The sequence below is a fragment of the Cyclopterus lumpus genome, chromosome 23 (genome assembly GCF_009769545.1).
Source record: "Cyclopterus lumpus isolate fCycLum1 chromosome 23, fCycLum1.pri, whole genome shotgun sequence".
Classification (NCBI taxonomy): Eukaryota; Metazoa; Chordata; class Actinopteri; order Perciformes; family Cyclopteridae; genus Cyclopterus; species Cyclopterus lumpus.
The window spans coordinates 683,356-700,703 of NC_046988.1; the positions used below are offsets into that span (position 1 = coordinate 683,356).

Below are 17,348 nucleotides of genomic sequence, written 5' to 3' on the forward strand. Positions count from 1 at the left end.
TGCTAGTCTAGCGTCCGTATAAATTAAAATAATTACATATAACCTATGACTGCACAACATCTGAAATTTTAGCGATCCAGTCTCTAGATTTCATCCCATTGAAACTGTTGCTACATCCCTGGTTCAGGTGGAGTATGAAGGTCTGAAGCATGAGATCAAGGTCCTGGAGGAAGAGACAGAGCTCCTCAACAGCCAGTTACAGGACGCGCTGCGTTTGAAGGACATCTCAGATAACCAGCTGGAGGAGGCGCTGGAGTCTCTGAAGAGCGAGCGTGAGCAGAAGAACCACCTGCGCAGGGAGCTGGTCCACCACCTCAGCATGTGTGATGTGGCCTACACCGGCAGTGCCCACCTGACCTTCACCTCCGCTCCGCCCAGTGGCACCGCCACACCAACTACTCTGCTCTCCCCAAACGCAGAAGAGCCAACGAGGTGGGGTATAGCACACCGCATAAAAATAATGTTGAAAGAAAATGTAGTGTTTTCATTGCTGGTGTTGCTTGAAAATAGTCAACTCCTACAAGTCTTATACAAATGCATTATATCTAAATAATTAGCTTTGCTTTGTAATTAATTAAATACAATTTTATTTGTATTGCCTAATTTCACAATAACGATCTGTACGTTATCGACATACTCGTCGCATCAGAAAAAGAAAAAAAGGAAGAAACCTCCGGGAGGAGATCCCTTTCCCAGAATAAATATCATAATAAAATTACAATATAGTCAATCCAAAGGATGTGCCACGTAATGTTATGTAACGTAATGATACATATAATGAGAGTAGTAATAGCACCAATAATAGCAGAACAAAGAATAGAAAAATATTACTATAAATAATAACAGCAGCAGTGGTAATAATAGAATGACAATAAAGCAGTAATAGTGAAAGTAATAGTAATAGACATATGACTGATAATAATAATAATATCAGCAGTGGGGATTTTAAATGTGATTCTTGATTTTACAGGGAGCCAGTGCAGAGCAGCTAATACAGGAGTAATGTGATCTCTTTTCTTAGTTTTTGTGAGTACACGAGCTGCAGCATTCTGGATCAACTGGAGGGACTTAAAAGACTTATTAGAGCAGCCTGATAATAAGGAGTTGCAGTAATCTAATCTGGAAGTAACACACGCGTGAACCAGCTTTTCTGCATCTTTTTGAGACAAGATGTGCCTGATTTTCTAGTCTAGAAGTAACAAACGCGTGAGATGTGCCTAAATGTTATGTAGATGAAAAATGCAGTCCTTGAGATTTGCTTCACGTGGGAGTTAAAGGACAAGTCTGGGTCAAAGATAACTAGAGATTCTTTACAGTGGTGTTGGATGCCAGGGCAATGCCATCTACAGAAACCACATCACCAGATAATTGATCTCTGAGGTGTTCAGGGCCCAGTAAAATAACTTCAGTTTTGTCTGAGTTTAACATCAGGAAGTTGCAGGTCATCCATGTTTTTATGTCTTTAAGACATTCTTGAATTTTAGCGAGCTGGTTGGTCTCCTCTGGTTTGATCGATAGATATAATTGAGTATCATCTGCATAGCAATGAAAGTTTATGGAGTGTTTCCTGATAATATTGCCCAAAGGAAGCATATATAAGGTAAATAAAATTGGTCCAATCACAGAACCTTGTGGAACTCCGTGATTAACGTTGGTGGTCATTGAGGCTTCATCGTTTACAAATACAAATTGAGATCGATCTGATAAATAGGATTTAAACCAACTTAGCGCGGTACCTGAAATGCCAATCGACTGATCCAGTCTCTGTAATAGGATGTCATGATCAATGGTGTCGAACGCAGCACTAAGGTCTAATAATACCAGTACAGAGATGAGTCCTTTATCTGATGCAATTAGGAGGTCATTTGTAATTTTCAACAGTCCTGTTCTGTGCTGTTTTCTAAATCCTGTGTGTAAAATGTAGTGGCATCGAGCAGTGAGGTTACAGATTGGAATCAACTGAGTACCTCTCAGCCAGCTCACCCCTCCCTTTCCAAGCCTGTTGGTCAATTATGGTGGCCTTCAGATAAATGCAAGGTGGTTGACTCCACTCTTCAGCTGGTTCATAATCTATTTCTACTCCTAAATCCTACACATTGGGCTTTTAAGTGTTGGCCTGCACCCTTGCACTCTGGTTTTATCTCTCTAACTTTCTATTCTTAACTTGTGGGAAGCAAAGTGAATCTCCTTGTTTTAGAGATGTTGTACTCTACTCTTATCCATCAGGCTTAATGGCCACCAGGTTGGGATTGGAACAGGGTTGATGTCCAGAGCTAATGGAGAGTGCCGAATGGTGACGTCTGATCTCTTCAACGAGATGAACCTGACAGAGATCCAGAAGCTCAAGCAGCAGCTGATAACGGTGAGTCTGCTCTCTAATCAACTATGTATGAAGTTTTAAGTAATGATTAAAAAAATGTCACTGATTAGCGATCCAGTTTCTTGATTTCATCCCGTTGCTACATCCCTGGTTCAGGTGGAGTCTGAAGCATGAGATCAAGGTCCTGTAGGAGAAGACAGTCTGGAGGAGTTTTTACAGTCAGAGACCCTCTGCTACTGAGGGGCCCTGACTGTAAATGCACCTCTAGTCTTGAGTTTGACTTAGGAACAGCCAGCTGGGCCTTGCCTAAAGATCTGAGGCTGTGCTCTAACCCACAACCATTCAGTCCGATGATGTCTTATTTTAATAAAACATAATCAGTTTTAGGTGGTCTGCATGGTGGTGTTGTGGCTAGCACCGTCACCTCACAGCAAGAGGGGCCTAGGTTCCAATCCCGGTCTTGGCGGTCCTTCTGTGTTTGCATGTTCTCTCTGTATCAGCATGGGTTCCCTCTGGATTCTCTGGCTTCCTCCCAGTCCAAAGACATGCAGCTCAGGTTAATTGGACTCTAAATGTCCCGTAGGTGGGAATGAGAGTGTGAATAGTTGTCTGTCTCTATATGAGCCCTGAGATGGACTGGAGACCGGTCCAGGTGAATGCGCCTTAACCCAATGTCAGCTGGGATCGGCTCCAGTTTCCTGCGACTCTAAATATGATAAGAGGTTTGGATAATTGTTTTTAGTTAGTTTACATTTTTATCTCCCAAAGCCACAAACATTACTGAAAAGAGGACGGAGAGGACGCTGGCGTTGTTTGTTCGCCGCTTCTCCATCTGAGACTTTAAACTTTGGTTTCCACCGAGAGGCATTCGGGCTAGCAGCTAGCGTGGCTAGGCAACACCCTTAGTTGGTCAGCATGGCTTTCTGCTATTCTATCTCACAACTCCGTCGACTAAAACCCGCAACTACTCCTGGACTCAACATCCCCATCGTCAACGAACTTGGTCTTCTACGCCGCCCTCGTTACATTCACAGAGGCTCCGGTCGAAAATTAATTTTCCATAACCAGCCGAGCTGCTCTGCTACAAACATCCCATCTCACTCCACTTTTATCCCGGAAATGTCTGATCTCCTCACAACGCTCTGCACTACATCTGCAAATGCCATAATCCTGGGAGATTTAAACATTCATGTCGACACCCCTTCATGCCACTCCGTTGCTGATTTCCTTCAGCTACTGGACTCCCTCAACCTACAACAACATATTAATGTCCCCACACACTCAAGGGGACACAAACTCGACTTGTTCATCACAAACTCCGCCCCCATCACCAACCTACTGGTTTACGATCTTGGACCACAAAATAATATCAATGGAGTTGCCCTTCCCTTCTCCCCACACCAAACCCACGCGGCAGATCCATTTCAGAAATCTGAAAAACATTAACATGGATGCCCTGGCTCTGGACCTTCAACTTCTCTCCTCTGGCTCTACCGACTTCCTCTCTGGCACTGACTGCATTCCTACAACCAGTCCCTGAGCAGTCTTCTGGACCTTCACGCCCCCATAAAATCCAGGTCAGTCTCCTTCTTGCGCTCAGCACCCTGGTACACCTGCGAGCTGCACAAGATGTGAGCTGCTGGGCGTGTCATCGAGCGGCGGCTCAAGGCTTCTGGACTGACTGTTCACAAACAGGCATATAGAGAGCACAGGAAGGCCTATGCAGAAGCTCTGAGAGATCCACAGTCCAAGTTTTATTCCACCATTATCAACAACAGCCCCGGTAACTCTTAACAACTTTTCTCTACTGTAAATCATCTTCTCAAACCGCCTTCACTTGTCCATCCTGAGGCCACTGAGGATAGGTGCAATATGCACATCACTTTTTTCCGACAAAAAGTTGAAAACATCCGCTCACACCTCTCCGCCACTGCTGTCCTGCCTTTCACAACCACCGACCCACCATCTGAGTTTGTCCAGCCTCTTTGCTCCTTCTCCATTGTCACACAGGAGGAAGTGGAGGATATGATCAAAAACACAAAGCCAACCACCTGTGCTCTGGACCCTTTCCCATCAGCTCTGCTAAAGACAAACACCTCTGCCATCTCTCCATTAATCACCAAGATCATAAACCACTCCCTCCTGGCCGGCCATATCCCATCTGCGTTAAAAACTGCTGTCATCAGACCACTAAAAAAACACCCTGGATCCAGAAGTTTTCTCCAACTATAGGCCCATTTCAAATCTTCCATTTCTGTCCAAAGTTCTGGAAAAAACAGTTGCAGTACAACTTCACGATCACCTCAAAGACAATAACCTTTTTGAGAAGTTTCAGTCTGGTTTCCGCCCTGGCCATAGCACTGAAACAGCCTTGGTCAGGGTCACCAATGACCTCATGATGGCAGCAGATACCGGTTCCCCATCTCTACTCATCCTCCTGGACCTAACAGCTGCTTTTGATACAGTTGACCACAACATCCTCCTTCACCGTCTGAAATACACCATTGGACTCTCTGATAAAATACATAACTGGTTCACCTCATATCTGTCCGACGGAACGGAATACGTTACCCTGGGCAAGGCAAAATCATACACCCACAAGGTCACCTGCGGTGTCCCTCAGGGCTCAGTGCTGGGCCCCACTCTTTTCACCCTCTATCTGCTTCCCCTGGGTAATATAATCAGCAGGCATGGGGTATCCTATCACTGCTATGCTGATGACACACAGCTCTATATGAGGACAACCCCCACTTCTTCTACTTTCCACCCTATAGCCACACTCACCACCTGCCTGGAGGACATAGAGGCGTGGATGAAACTCAATTTTCTTCAGCTAAACAGTTCAAAAACAGAAGCCATCCTAGTTGGCACACCACATCAGCTCCGCTCTTCCACCATCACCTGTATCACCTTCTCCGGTCAAAACGTCCCTCTTTCCACATCTGTCACCAACCTAGGTGTTAAAATGGACCCCAAACTCACGTTTGACACCCACATTAAACACCTCTGCAAGACAGCTTTCTATCACCTCAGGAACATCGCCAAACTCCGTCCAACACTCCGTCTAAAACTTTTAAATTTATTTTGAATTTATCTTAAAAATGTTCTTGTTTTATCTTTCTGCTCTGTAGCACTTTAAGATTGTTAAAATATAAAGTGCAATACAAATAAAATGTATTATTATTATTATTATTATTATTATTATTATTATATCTTTGCTGTTTGATTACTTATTTAACAAACTTGTATGTTTTTTTTACTGTTTACTTTTTTATTGCACTATCCCCTTATCTTATTTTATCTTATCCTATAAGAGAGCACCAAGACCATGAAGTAATCTAAAGATGATCCGTGAAATGCGGAGTCAAGAATGTGACAACATAAAAGCCTGTATGAGCTTTTTGAGATTTTAAGGGTGCTTGATAAAAGAATGATTGAAGTACTCTGTTAAATCAAAAAGCACTGTCTGAGAGCAGCCGGGCAGATGGTTCAGACACAATGAGGACCACTGTGAGGAGCACAAGGCTGTTGACTCAGGTCCCATAGCAGAAGGGGAAGAGCCATAATGAGGGATATGGAGCCTTGTGCTCATATGCTTCTATGGTGGCGGTGTCTAGAATTATGGCAATTATGGTTTAGCGGAGCATCTGGCTCAACATTTTCGCAGCTTCCCACCAGATCAGATATCAGATATCCCCCAATTGGTTGTATTGACCACTCCTCCAGAGCGCCACGGCTCATCTGCTCGAAGCAGCTGAGGAAGCGGAGAGGTTAAGGAAACAGACCTTCTTCAGCAAAGCGGTATCAGGGAGTTGAATACTGACGCTGTCATGCCTTTTCAGCTTCACAGCCAGTGCAAGCCTTTTTTAGCCAGCCTTCAGACTCTTCATCAGAGCCGTGTACATCCCTGGGGTACAGAACTGCACTGCAGATTTAGTGTCTCATGGAGGTCCATCCCACAAATGTTTAGAACTGAGTCCCACACTCATTCACATGTTGTGGGAGAGGTTTGGGTCGCCTCATGAGAGAATGTACAATGCCCACTGTAGCTCTCCGTGAATACACAAGACTTCTCTTCACTAGGAGTGTAAATATGGTGTTAGAACAATTTCATAAGGATTCACAAACAAATGTCAAGTTACGTAACTCATAAAACACAATGCACATGACTGCGATGTGGCCGCATGTCATGTCCCATGCCTCTTGTGGTAACGTACCTTTAAACATAGCTAGATAAGAATTTGGCCCCATCTACAGATAAAGTGAATGCTGCAGGCATTTCGTCCTCCCACAAAGGCAAAAGAGAGAGCGTTTTTTGCACATCGTTTATTGAAGCATTTTCTAAAGGGAGTCAGATTACTGTCGTGCATTCTCTTGGTGGTCCCCTTTTTGAGCAGATAGCAGGTTAATAATCCAGTAGATTCCTCTTTAATAAACTGTAAACTATGCTGACATACAGTATCCCCAATGCATCGAGCACTCTGTCTCTCACTTTGTCTCCTCCTCTTACACAGAGTTGCACATTCAGTCTTTGTACCTCTCTCTCATACCTTCCCAAACTCTCACAACCAATGACATAGTATATCAGATCATGCTCAAATCACCATGAAGCTCTGTATTGTGCTTGTTGGATCCATTCTTCCATGTGTATGTGCATCCGCTTCGGTTCCTGTCGATGTAATACCATCCATTGCTGCTCCCTGCTGATAGGATGGGCTGCAGGAAGAGCTTATTCATATCTTAGCTGCCACATTACCTTATCGGCCACTCTGGATGTGTTTCTTATCAACTGTTGATGTCTTGGCTGCTCTGTTCAAATGTAAATTAATTCACTTTTGTGCTACAGTGTTATTTCTTTCCACCTGATGGAACCTCAACTATTTACTTAAATATGGAAAAAAGTGGGGTATCTTTGTGTTATATTGCAGTTTAAAAGATCTGGTTCAGTGTAGGTTTCCAGTTGAAGCTTGATTGTGGAGGTGCTCCGTTTCTAAAGGTGGTAAAACCCACATTTAACTGAGTGCTGTTCTGACAAACATGCTTAATGCTTCCTTTGAAACCCTCCTTCCTCAGGGATCTGTCTTTTCCTGCTCTTTGCTATGTTTCCTATTTACTGTCACTAACAGTAGTTAGTGACAGTAAATCCTTGCACAAAGACTTGATGACAGAATGTATATGTACAGATTGTAAAGCCCACTGAGGCTAATTTGTAATTTGTGATTTTGGGCTATACACAATAAACTGAATTGAATAGAATGCCACACCCCTGATCAGTAGATCAGGGGTGTGGCATTCTATTCAATTCATCAAGTCTTTGTGCAAGGATTCCTTTAATTACACATCTTCCTATAGCGTTCCCATTCTGGATCGTGGCTCTTTTCTAATAGGATATGTCTTTGCTGGAACAGTAGAAACCTTTAGACTGCATCATCTTTGTGGTCAACAATTCAGTGGTCTTCTGCTTTCATCCTCCTGGAAATATTGGTCTCACTGACTGTTGTTGACTCATGCAGATATTGTGAATATCAAACAGGTTCCATGTGACTGAGGCAGACCTGATGAGTAGAAGGTTGGGAGGGTTCTATTTAATCCATGAACTGCTTCCATTAGCAGATATACGATACATACCAATGACCAGATCTAGATTTCTCCCTTTGATTATTGTGATAGATCAATTAGGGTCAATCAGTGCCAACGTTCTGTAATCTGAACCCTGCCTTTGCCAAAACTACCGTTCAGAGGACTCAAATTGCAGTGCAACAATTCAAGATGAAGCAGCAGGATGTGATTTTGACCCCGGTGGTTAAAAGCTATGAGCCTGTAAAAAAGGTTTGAAAACGTTCTACCTAATCTTGCTGCTGCCCCCTTCAGGTTGAACGTGAGAAAGTTTCACTGATGACAAGTCTGCAGGAGTCCCAGACGCAGCTCCAACACACCCAGGGAGCCCTGAACGAGCAGCATGAGAAGGTCCTTCGCCTTAGCCAGAGAGTGACTGCCCTCCGCTGCCTGCATCGAAGGGCACACCTCAACCAGGAAGCCCATGCCAGTGCCACCTCCCAGCTCAACCCTGAGGCCCTGATGGAGCTGGACAGATATGAGGAGGAGACTGAAAAGGAAGGAGGAACTGAGGAGGACAGGAGTGAGACATTGAACAAAAGTCTGGTATTTTCACACCAGACCCCTGGTCTGGAGATCCTGCAGTGCAAGTACCGTGTTGCTGTGACAGAGGTGGTGGAGCTCAAGGCGGAGGTGAAAGCCCTGCGTGACAGACTGGCTCAGTGTGTAGAGGGAGCAGCCGAGGAGAAGCCAAGGCGAAGCGTTCAGCTCCAGAGGCTGGAGAGGCAGGTTGCCTCATTGGAGAAGAGCTGCCGGGAGGGACGGGAGAAGGTAAACATAATGTATAACAAAATGTCATGTTGACTATATAACAAATGGAATAACAGATAGTTACAGAGGTTAAGGATTTCCTCTCCTCTTCTCTCAGACTTCGAGTCTGGAGTTGGAGTTGCAGGCAGCTCAGTCAGCAGCCAATGAGAGCCAGGGTGTGTTGAACGCAGCTCAGGACGAGTTGGTGACGCTCAGCGAGGAGCTTGCCCAGCTCTACCACCATGTCTGTCTGTGCAACAATGAGACACCCAACCGCGTCATGCTGGACTACTACAGGTCTGACTGTTGTTTTATTAGTAGGGCACAGGAAGATTTCTCAAAGTTACCGTGATTGAGCCTGCCTTATAGAGAGACCACATGAGCAATATATACTGTATATATTGCTAATATGTATATTGCTATACTATTCTATGATGATTTTAACATTTGTAAAGGGTCTTGGAGTATTTTGAAAAGCTCTCTATAAAGCAAATGTATTCTTTTTTTTTTTGCAGTGCAGTCTGAATCTGGCTGCAGATATTCTGCAGATATTAAACGTTCTTCAGGTCAATAAAACCTAATGTACTTATTTATTTCGCTTAGACAAGGCAGAGGGCTCCGTGGCCTCAGTGCCAGTCTCAAAGCCATGTCTTCTGACAACAGCAAAGTTTTCCTCACACCACGCCTTGCCAGGCGGCTGGCCGCCGTTGCTTCTGCAACCTTAACTCCTGGGGGATCACGGAGCCCCTCACAATCTCCGTCCAAGGAGCCATTATCTGGTGAGGGAAGGGTAGAGGAGAAGAAGGGGGACAAGGAGGACCTCCAGGTTCCATCTGAGCAGAGCCTCCCGCCCAGTACGCCTCCAACCTGCTCACCCAGCATCAGTGCCTCTTCATCATCGTCATCATCATCATCTCCTGCCCTGGAGCCAGCTGGTGAGCTGCGTAGGGAGCCCATGAATGTCTACAACCTCAACGCCATCATCAGAGAGCAGGTAGAACAATGGCATACCCTTCCTCCTTTTTTCTTTGTTTGTGTCCTCTTATCTCGTCTTGTCCTCACGTCCTCTCCCCTCTCCTCCCCCAGGTGAAGCACCTTCAGCGGGCAGTAGACAGGTCTCTGCAGCTGTCTCGACAAAGAGCTGCAGCCAGGGAACTGGCCCCTCTGCTAGACAAGGACAAAGAGAGCTGCGTGGAGGAGATCCTGAAGCTCAAATCTCTGCTCAGCACCAAGAGAGAGCAGATAGCTACCCTCAGACTGGTACTCAGGGCGAACAAACAGGTGAGACACATAATGTGGACATGTGACGAGTGTAATTCAATGATACTGACATTGTTGGTTCTACATTTAGACAGTCTGTGTCAAAACTGTGATAAATATGCCCCCTAACCTTAACCCCATATGGAATCCAATAATGTTATCCTAAAACATTAGCCCAGCTGGTATAAAAAGAGTCAGCTACAGAGCATGTATGGAGTATTGAGAAGCACTTTCAAACCAGTAAATGTTATACAGCAGTATTGCAACAATATCCATCCATCCAGTTTATTTTGTATAGCCCAACAACACACATTATAAATTTGCCTCAGAGGGCTTTACAATCTGTACACATACAACATGACTGTCCCAGGACCTCACATCAGATTAGAAAAAACCCTTTCACAGGGAAAAAAAGGAAGAAACCTTCAGGAGAGCAACAGAGGAGGATCCCTCTCCCTGGATGGACAGACGCAATAGATGTCATGTGTACAGAATGAACAGCGTTACAGACTTACAACACATTCAATGAATATGACAGAATGTATAAATAATTAGTAGTAGGCATGGACCACGATCCAGATTTCCACAATCCATGAAACAGAAGGAGGAAGAGAGGAGGCCACGAAGGCAGGAGGCATCGCGAAGGAGGCCGGAACAACAAGGCCAGGCCCTTGAGGCAGGAGGCACAAAGGAAGCAGGGCCATTGGGAAGGAGGCCACGTCCAGGCCAGGGGCTGGATGCACGAAGCAGGGGCAAGGAGTCAGGACTAAGGAGCAAGGACCAGCTTCAGACACAGCCAGGTCCAATGGACTCTATGAGGCGAGAAGGCACAAAGACCTCAGGAAGAAGTCGAGTTAGTTATGTGCAATGACGAGACGTAAATTCATTCATATGGAGAGAGAGAAGGAGCTCAGTGTATCCTAAAACATCCCCCAGCAGCCTATAAGCCTATAGCAGCATATCAAGGGGCTGGACCAGGGCAAACCTGATTCAGCCCTAACTATAAGCACTATTAAAGAGGAAAGTCTTAAGTCTACTCTTAAATGAGGTGACTGTGTCTGCCTCCCGGACTGAAAGTGGAAGCTGGTTCCTTAAAAGAGGATCTTGATAACTGAAGGCTCTGGCTCCCATCCTAAGTAGCCCCACATTTAGTGCGCGCAGCTCTCTAGTGGGGCAATGTGGTACTACAAGCAATCAAGGCTTTGTAGGTGAGGAGAAGAATTTTAAATCTGATTCTTGATTTTACAGGGAGCCAGTGCAGAGCAGCTAATACAGGAGTCATGTGATCTCTTTTCTTAGTTTTTGTGAGTACACGAGCTGCAGCATTCTGGATCAACTGGAGGGATTTAAGAGACTTATTAGAGCAGCCTGATAATAAGGAGTTGCAGTAATCTAGTCTGGAAGTAACGCGTGAGATGTGCCTAATTTTTTTTATGTTATGTAGATGAAAAAATGCACTCCTTGAGATTTGCTTCACGTGGGAGTTAAAGGACAAGTCTCGGTCAAAGATAACTAGAGATTCTTTACAGTGGTGTTGGATGCCAGGGCAATGCCATCTACAGAAACCACATCACCAGATAATTGATCTCTGATGTGTTCATGACTGAGTAAAATAACTTCAGTTTTGTCTGAGTATAACATCAGGAGCAAGTCATCCATGTATTTATGTCTTTAAAGACATTCTTGAATTTTAGTGAGCTGGTTGGTCTCTCCTGAGTATCATCTGCATAACAAATAATGTTTTTGGAGTGTTTCCTGATAATATTGCCTAAAGGAAGCATATATAAGGTAAATAAAATTGGTCCGAGCACAGAACCTTGTGGAACTCCCTGATTAACTTAAATACCAATCGACTGATCCAGTCTCTGTAATAGGATGTCATGGTCAATGGTGTCAAACGCACCAGTGCTGTCTCTGTGGCACCTCTCTGCTGGATATTGTTAATGTGTCTTTGCTAACAGGCCATGTACCACATTCCTTCAAAGTAGCTGTAATTAAACCTCTCCTGAAAAAGCCCACTCTTAATCCAGAGGTGTTGGCTAACTACAGACCGATCTCTAACCTTCCCTTCCTCTCTAAGATCATTGAGAAAGTAGTCGCAAATCAGTTGTGTGACTTTCTACATTAGAATAGTTTATTTGAGGAGTTTCAGTCAGGATTTAGAAAACACCACAGCACAGAGACAGCACTGGTGAAAATTACAAATGACCTCCTAATTGCATCAGATAAAGGACTCATCTCCGTAATGGTATTATAAGACCTTAGTGCTGCGTTCGACACCATTGATCATGACAACCTATTACAGAGACTGGATCAGTCGATTGGCATTTCAGGTACCGCACTAAGTTGGTTTAAATCCTATTTATCAGATCGATCTCAATTTGTATTTGTAAACGATGAAGCCTCAATGACCACCAACGTTAATCACGGAGTTCCACAAGGTTCTGTGCTTGGACCAATTTTATTTACCATATATATGCTTCCTTTGGGCAACATTATCAGGAAACACTACATAAACTTTCATTGCTATGCAGATGATACTCAATTATATCTATTGATTAAACCAGAGGAGACCAACCAGCTCGCTAAAATTCAAGAATGCCTTAAAGACATAAAAACATGGATGACCTGCAACTTCCTGATGTTAAACTCAGACAAAACTGAAGTTATTTTACTGGGCCCTGAACACCTCAGAGATCAATTATCTGATGATGTGGTTTCTGTAGATGGCATTGCCCTGGCATCCAACACCACTGTAAAGAATCTCGGCGTTATCTTTGACCGAGACTTGTCCTTCAACTTCCACGTAAAACAAATCTCAAGGAGTGCATTTTTTCATCTACGTAACATTTCAAAAATCAGACACATCTTGTCTGAAAAAGGTGCAGAAAAGCTTCTTCACGCGTTTGTTACTTCCAGACTAGATTACTGCAACTCCTTATTATCAGGCTGCTCTAATAAATCTCTTGAGTCCCTCCAGTTGATCCAGAATGCTGCAGCTCGTGTACTCACAAAAACTAAGAAAAGAGATCACATTACTCCTGTATTAGCTGCTCTGCACTGGCTCCCTGTAAAATCAAGAGTCACATTTAAAATTCTTCTCCTCACCTACAAAGCCTTGATTGGTGATGCACCATCATATCTTAAGGAGCTTGTAGTACCATATTGCCCCACTAGAGAGCTGCGCTCACTAAATGCAGGGCTACTTGTGGTTCCTAGAGTCCTAAAAAGTAGGATGGGAGCAAGAGCCTTCAGTTATCAAACTCCTCTTTTATGGAACCAGCTTCCACTTTCAGTCCGGGAGGCAGACGCAGTCACCTCATTTAAGAATAGACTTAAGACTTTCCTCTTTAATAGTGCTTATAGTTAGGGCTGAATCAGGTTTGCCCTGGTCCAGCCCCTTGATATGCTGCTATAGGCTTATAGGCTGCTGGGGGATGTTTTAGGATACACTGAGCACCTATCTCCTCTTCTCTCTCTCCTTATGGATGAATTTACATCTCTCCATTGCACCTTATTAACTCTGCTTCCTCCCCGAATTGTTTGTGACTTCACGTCTCATAGGGTCCATTGGACCTGGCGGTGTCTGATGCCTGGTAAGCCGCGTTGGCCCTGCTGATCGCCCCTGCTGATTGCCCCTGCTCCCCCCCCCCTCTCTTCTTCCTTCTGGATCCTCCTCTGTTGCTCTCCTGAAGGTTTCTTCCCTTTTTTCCATGTGAAAGGTTATTTTTGGGGAGTTTTTCCTGATTCGATTTGAGGTCCTGGGACAGGGATGTCGTATGTGTACAGATTGTAAAGCCCTCTGAGGCAAATTTGTAATTTGTGATATTGGGCTATACAAAAGAAACTGAATTGAATTGAATTAGCAAAGACACATTAACAATATCCAACAGAGAGGTGCCAATTATTTATTTTTTCATTTGATAAGGGACAGTGCACATTAATATAAACATTTCTGTAAATGTGCCAGAGTTAGCCAAGAGGCTATTTTAAATCTGTAGTCCCAGCAATTAAAGGCAACACATCTTCAAGCAACCTCGTTGGGATGGGGTCTAAGAGACAGGTAGACGGTTTAGAAGTAGAAACCGTTGAGGACAATTGGTCAAGATTAATGGGAGAAAAGCTATCCAAATATACACCAGGGCATACAGCCGTTTCCAAGGCCACTCCACTTGAGGACAGATTGGCACTGGTTGAGGGCAAGAGATCATCAATATTGCCTCTAATAGTTAGAATATTTTAATTGAAGAAGTTCATGAAGTCATTACTACTAAGGTATATAGGAATACATGGCTCCATCCATCCTTGCATCCAACCACCATCCATCTATCCACTCAATGATCTATACCTGCTTATCTTTACAGCAGTTTGAACCAGTAACAAAAGTGCTGGTTTACTATTACTTTTGTTTTGGCTGTGCTCCTCAGACACCACTGTGGTGTAAAAAGATCCAGTTGATAGCCTCATCCTCATTTTATTTATTTTATTTTGGTACCAAATATATATGAAATTATCAAAATACTCAATACTTCAACAGCTACCAATGCTGTGTTTAAGATTACCTTGAACTTGAGGGAATGTGTTTAGCAGTTTATAGTCTGTTTACATGCCTACAGAACACCAATATGTTTGACTGAAGAACTCACGTGGCTGTATGACACTCCTCCATTGCTATTAGTTTATATTGTCTGTTTTATATGACTTCTCCCCAAGGAACGTGTGCATCAGTGACACAATGCAGAGGATTCAGCTCACATTGTGTGCTGACAGAACCTCAAACAGTACAGGAAACAGAACTATGATACCGGCATCCAATTGGATTTACACAAAGTGCAAACTATTACATTGCGACAATGCTTCCGCCTGTTCCAAGAGTCACTTCCTGCACAGATTACTAAAAACTCACTTGTTGTAAGCATCAACTGCACTATTCATTCCTGGCACAATAAAGCAAAGGGATCTTAGTTTATATAGCTTAGTTGTTATAGCAGTGGATTTACAGTGAAGTCTGCATGTGGTTAAGTGTGATAGTGGGAAGTAGAAACTGAAGTAAAGAAAGTGAAATCTAAAACACAAGAATATATGATGTGTATAAGTATATGTGTGTGTGTTCACCCAGACGGCAGAGGGGGCCCTGGCCAACCTGAAGAGTAAGTATGAGGCGGAGAAGTCCATGGTGACTGACACCATGATGAAGCTCAGGAACGAGCTGAAAGCCCTGAAAGAGGATGCTGCCACTTTCTCCTCTCTGCGGGCCATGTTCGCCACCAGGTCAGAGATGAAAAAAAATGCAATTAAAGTCCACAAGTCAATATCTGATTTAGATTAACAATGACTGATGACTATGTGTGATGTGAAACACTTTTCTTGCAGCGATGAAGCCACAAAGCAGTTCCTTTTAGCTCTACTAAATGAATAAATGCCACCTTATTTGTTGTATAAAGGCTTCTCAGTTATATTTTTAAAAAGCACAGAGCAGTTGTTTTTCATTTCAACAATATGTGTAAGCTACATGTTCTCTCAATTCGACAGTCAACAATCATTCTAATTTTAATGAATATGTCGGGAAACAAGAATATTAAAATAAGTTAGATAAGAAGATCAATACCACTCTAGTGTCTGCACGGTATGAAGCTACAGCCAACCACTGGCTAGCTTAGGGTTAGCTCAGCAGCTAAATAAAAACTCTAGAACTCACTTATGAACACATTGGACCTGGTATGTTCAAATGTCCTCAAACTGAACAACACATGTTACTGAGGGCTCCAGGAAGAGAAAAGCAATATCCGAGCAGTAAACAAAGAAGTGTCTCTTCATGGTCTCTTTTTTTCACCTTGCATGTGATCATTCCACATCTGAATCTGCTCCTTTGGAACCTTATCCAACCTGTTGAACCTTGCTGTCTTCAGGTGTGACGAGTATGTTACCCAGCTGGATGAGATGCAGAGGCAGCTGATTGCGGCCGAAGACGAGAAGAAGACTCTGAACTCCCTCCTTCGGATGGCCATCCAGCAGAAACTGGCTCTCACCCAGCGCCTGGAGGATTTGGCTTTCGATCAAGAGCAGACACACCGCACCCGCGGGGGCAGGCTGAACCGCGTGAAGACCAGCACCCCCAAAGTAAGTCCCCCGGCCTTGGCTTCGGCCTCCAACATAGACCACGGCTCCACTTCAGCTTTGGCCCCTGTCAGCCTTCCTCTTTCAGGCCTTCCTTGCCCTATGTCAATTCTTCCTGATGATCCTACTATGCCCCTTAGCCCATCTGTGGTCAGTGCAGCTCTGGCCTCAGCTCTCACCTCCCCTACGTCCCATATACCTCCTCGCAGTCCATCATCTGCAGCGGTCCCTTCATTTGATGGCCCTCCGGCACCAGACGGCCCCTCATGTCTGGAGGCCCCTTCCTCTGCCTCAGTGCGGACCCCGCCCTCAACCCCTCTGAAGCTGGCTCACTCCCAGTGGACCCTAGGGGTGCGGACGTTTGTGGTTGACTCCCACAGATTCAATGTCAACATCTCCCCCACTCTGCCCCGTAGTTCGGGCCCCTCCAGGCACTACACCCCAGACTCTCATACCTCTCCCCCATCCACCACCACCACAAGACCGACCCAACCTGGATCTGCCCCCTCCTCTCCCTACCGGTCCCCTATTCTGGGGCTCAGGCGCTCCACATGGAGCCCTTCACCCCGAACTCGGCCCTTGTCCAACCTGACGCGTTCTTCTGTCCTCTACACTCCTTCCTCACCCTCCCCTTACTCCTCCACCCACACTTATTCCTCTGCCTACTACAGCTCCTCTCCTGCTTTTACCCCCTCTAGCTCCTACCTCACATCTGGCACCTCCCCCTCCTACAACCACTCTACCAATTACACACCCCTCTACCCTAGATACTACAGTTCGTACAGGCCCCGGCACTGACCCATACTATAAACCATTTAATGTAAGTATTTTGAAGGCCTTTCCACCAGGCTCCTTATTGACATGAAAACTGCAACCTTTTGTTTGAGTCGGGGCTCACAGAGAGGAGGACAGAGTGGTTTCCTGTGCCTAAGCTTTGGCCAATGGGTTCTGAATGTTCAGTGACTTTGCTCAGGGATTTGACAAAAGGAGCACAAGTGGCCTCACCTTCCTTCTATTCTGAGACTGCTGATTGGTCCACAGGAGGACGTTAATAGAGACTTTTAAATGAGAGTTTTTAGCATTTAGGTTCTTCAGGTTGAGACAAAACATGCATGAAGTGAATAAAACACAGAGACATTCAGACATTGACTGGACATTTGGTGTTCACTTTCATAGGTTTGAATGTGGGGAATATGACACATTAAATACCATCCTCTATATTTAATATAATATCCACTCTGAAGTGATTCTGTATACACAAACACTGTAAATCACATGTCTTTCA

The 17,348-nt window shown here is 44.4% G+C and overlaps 1 protein-coding gene across 1 annotated transcript in view; it reads left to right on the forward strand.

Annotated features, from left to right (window-relative positions):
• The window catches only part of LOC117725930 (protein bicaudal D homolog 1-like), a 47,652-nt gene that overhangs the window by 19,185 nt on the left and 11,119 nt on the right, over window positions 1-17,348 (forward strand). The window contains exons 4-14 of the mRNA XM_034525817.1: window positions 128-385; window positions 1,087-1,106; window positions 2,227-2,362; window positions 8,192-8,366; window positions 8,442-8,707; window positions 8,805-8,983; window positions 9,290-9,392; window positions 9,453-9,680; window positions 9,773-9,967; window positions 15,066-15,217; window positions 15,856-16,066. Coding sequence (XP_034381708.1) covers window positions 128-385; window positions 1,087-1,106; window positions 2,227-2,362; window positions 8,192-8,366; window positions 8,442-8,707; window positions 8,805-8,983; window positions 9,290-9,392; window positions 9,453-9,680; window positions 9,773-9,967; window positions 15,066-15,217; window positions 15,856-16,066 — 1,923 coding nt within the window. The remainder of the gene's footprint in view (window positions 1-127; window positions 386-1,086; window positions 1,107-2,226; window positions 2,363-8,191; window positions 8,367-8,441; window positions 8,708-8,804; window positions 8,984-9,289; window positions 9,393-9,452; window positions 9,681-9,772; window positions 9,968-15,065; window positions 15,218-15,855; window positions 16,067-17,348) is intronic.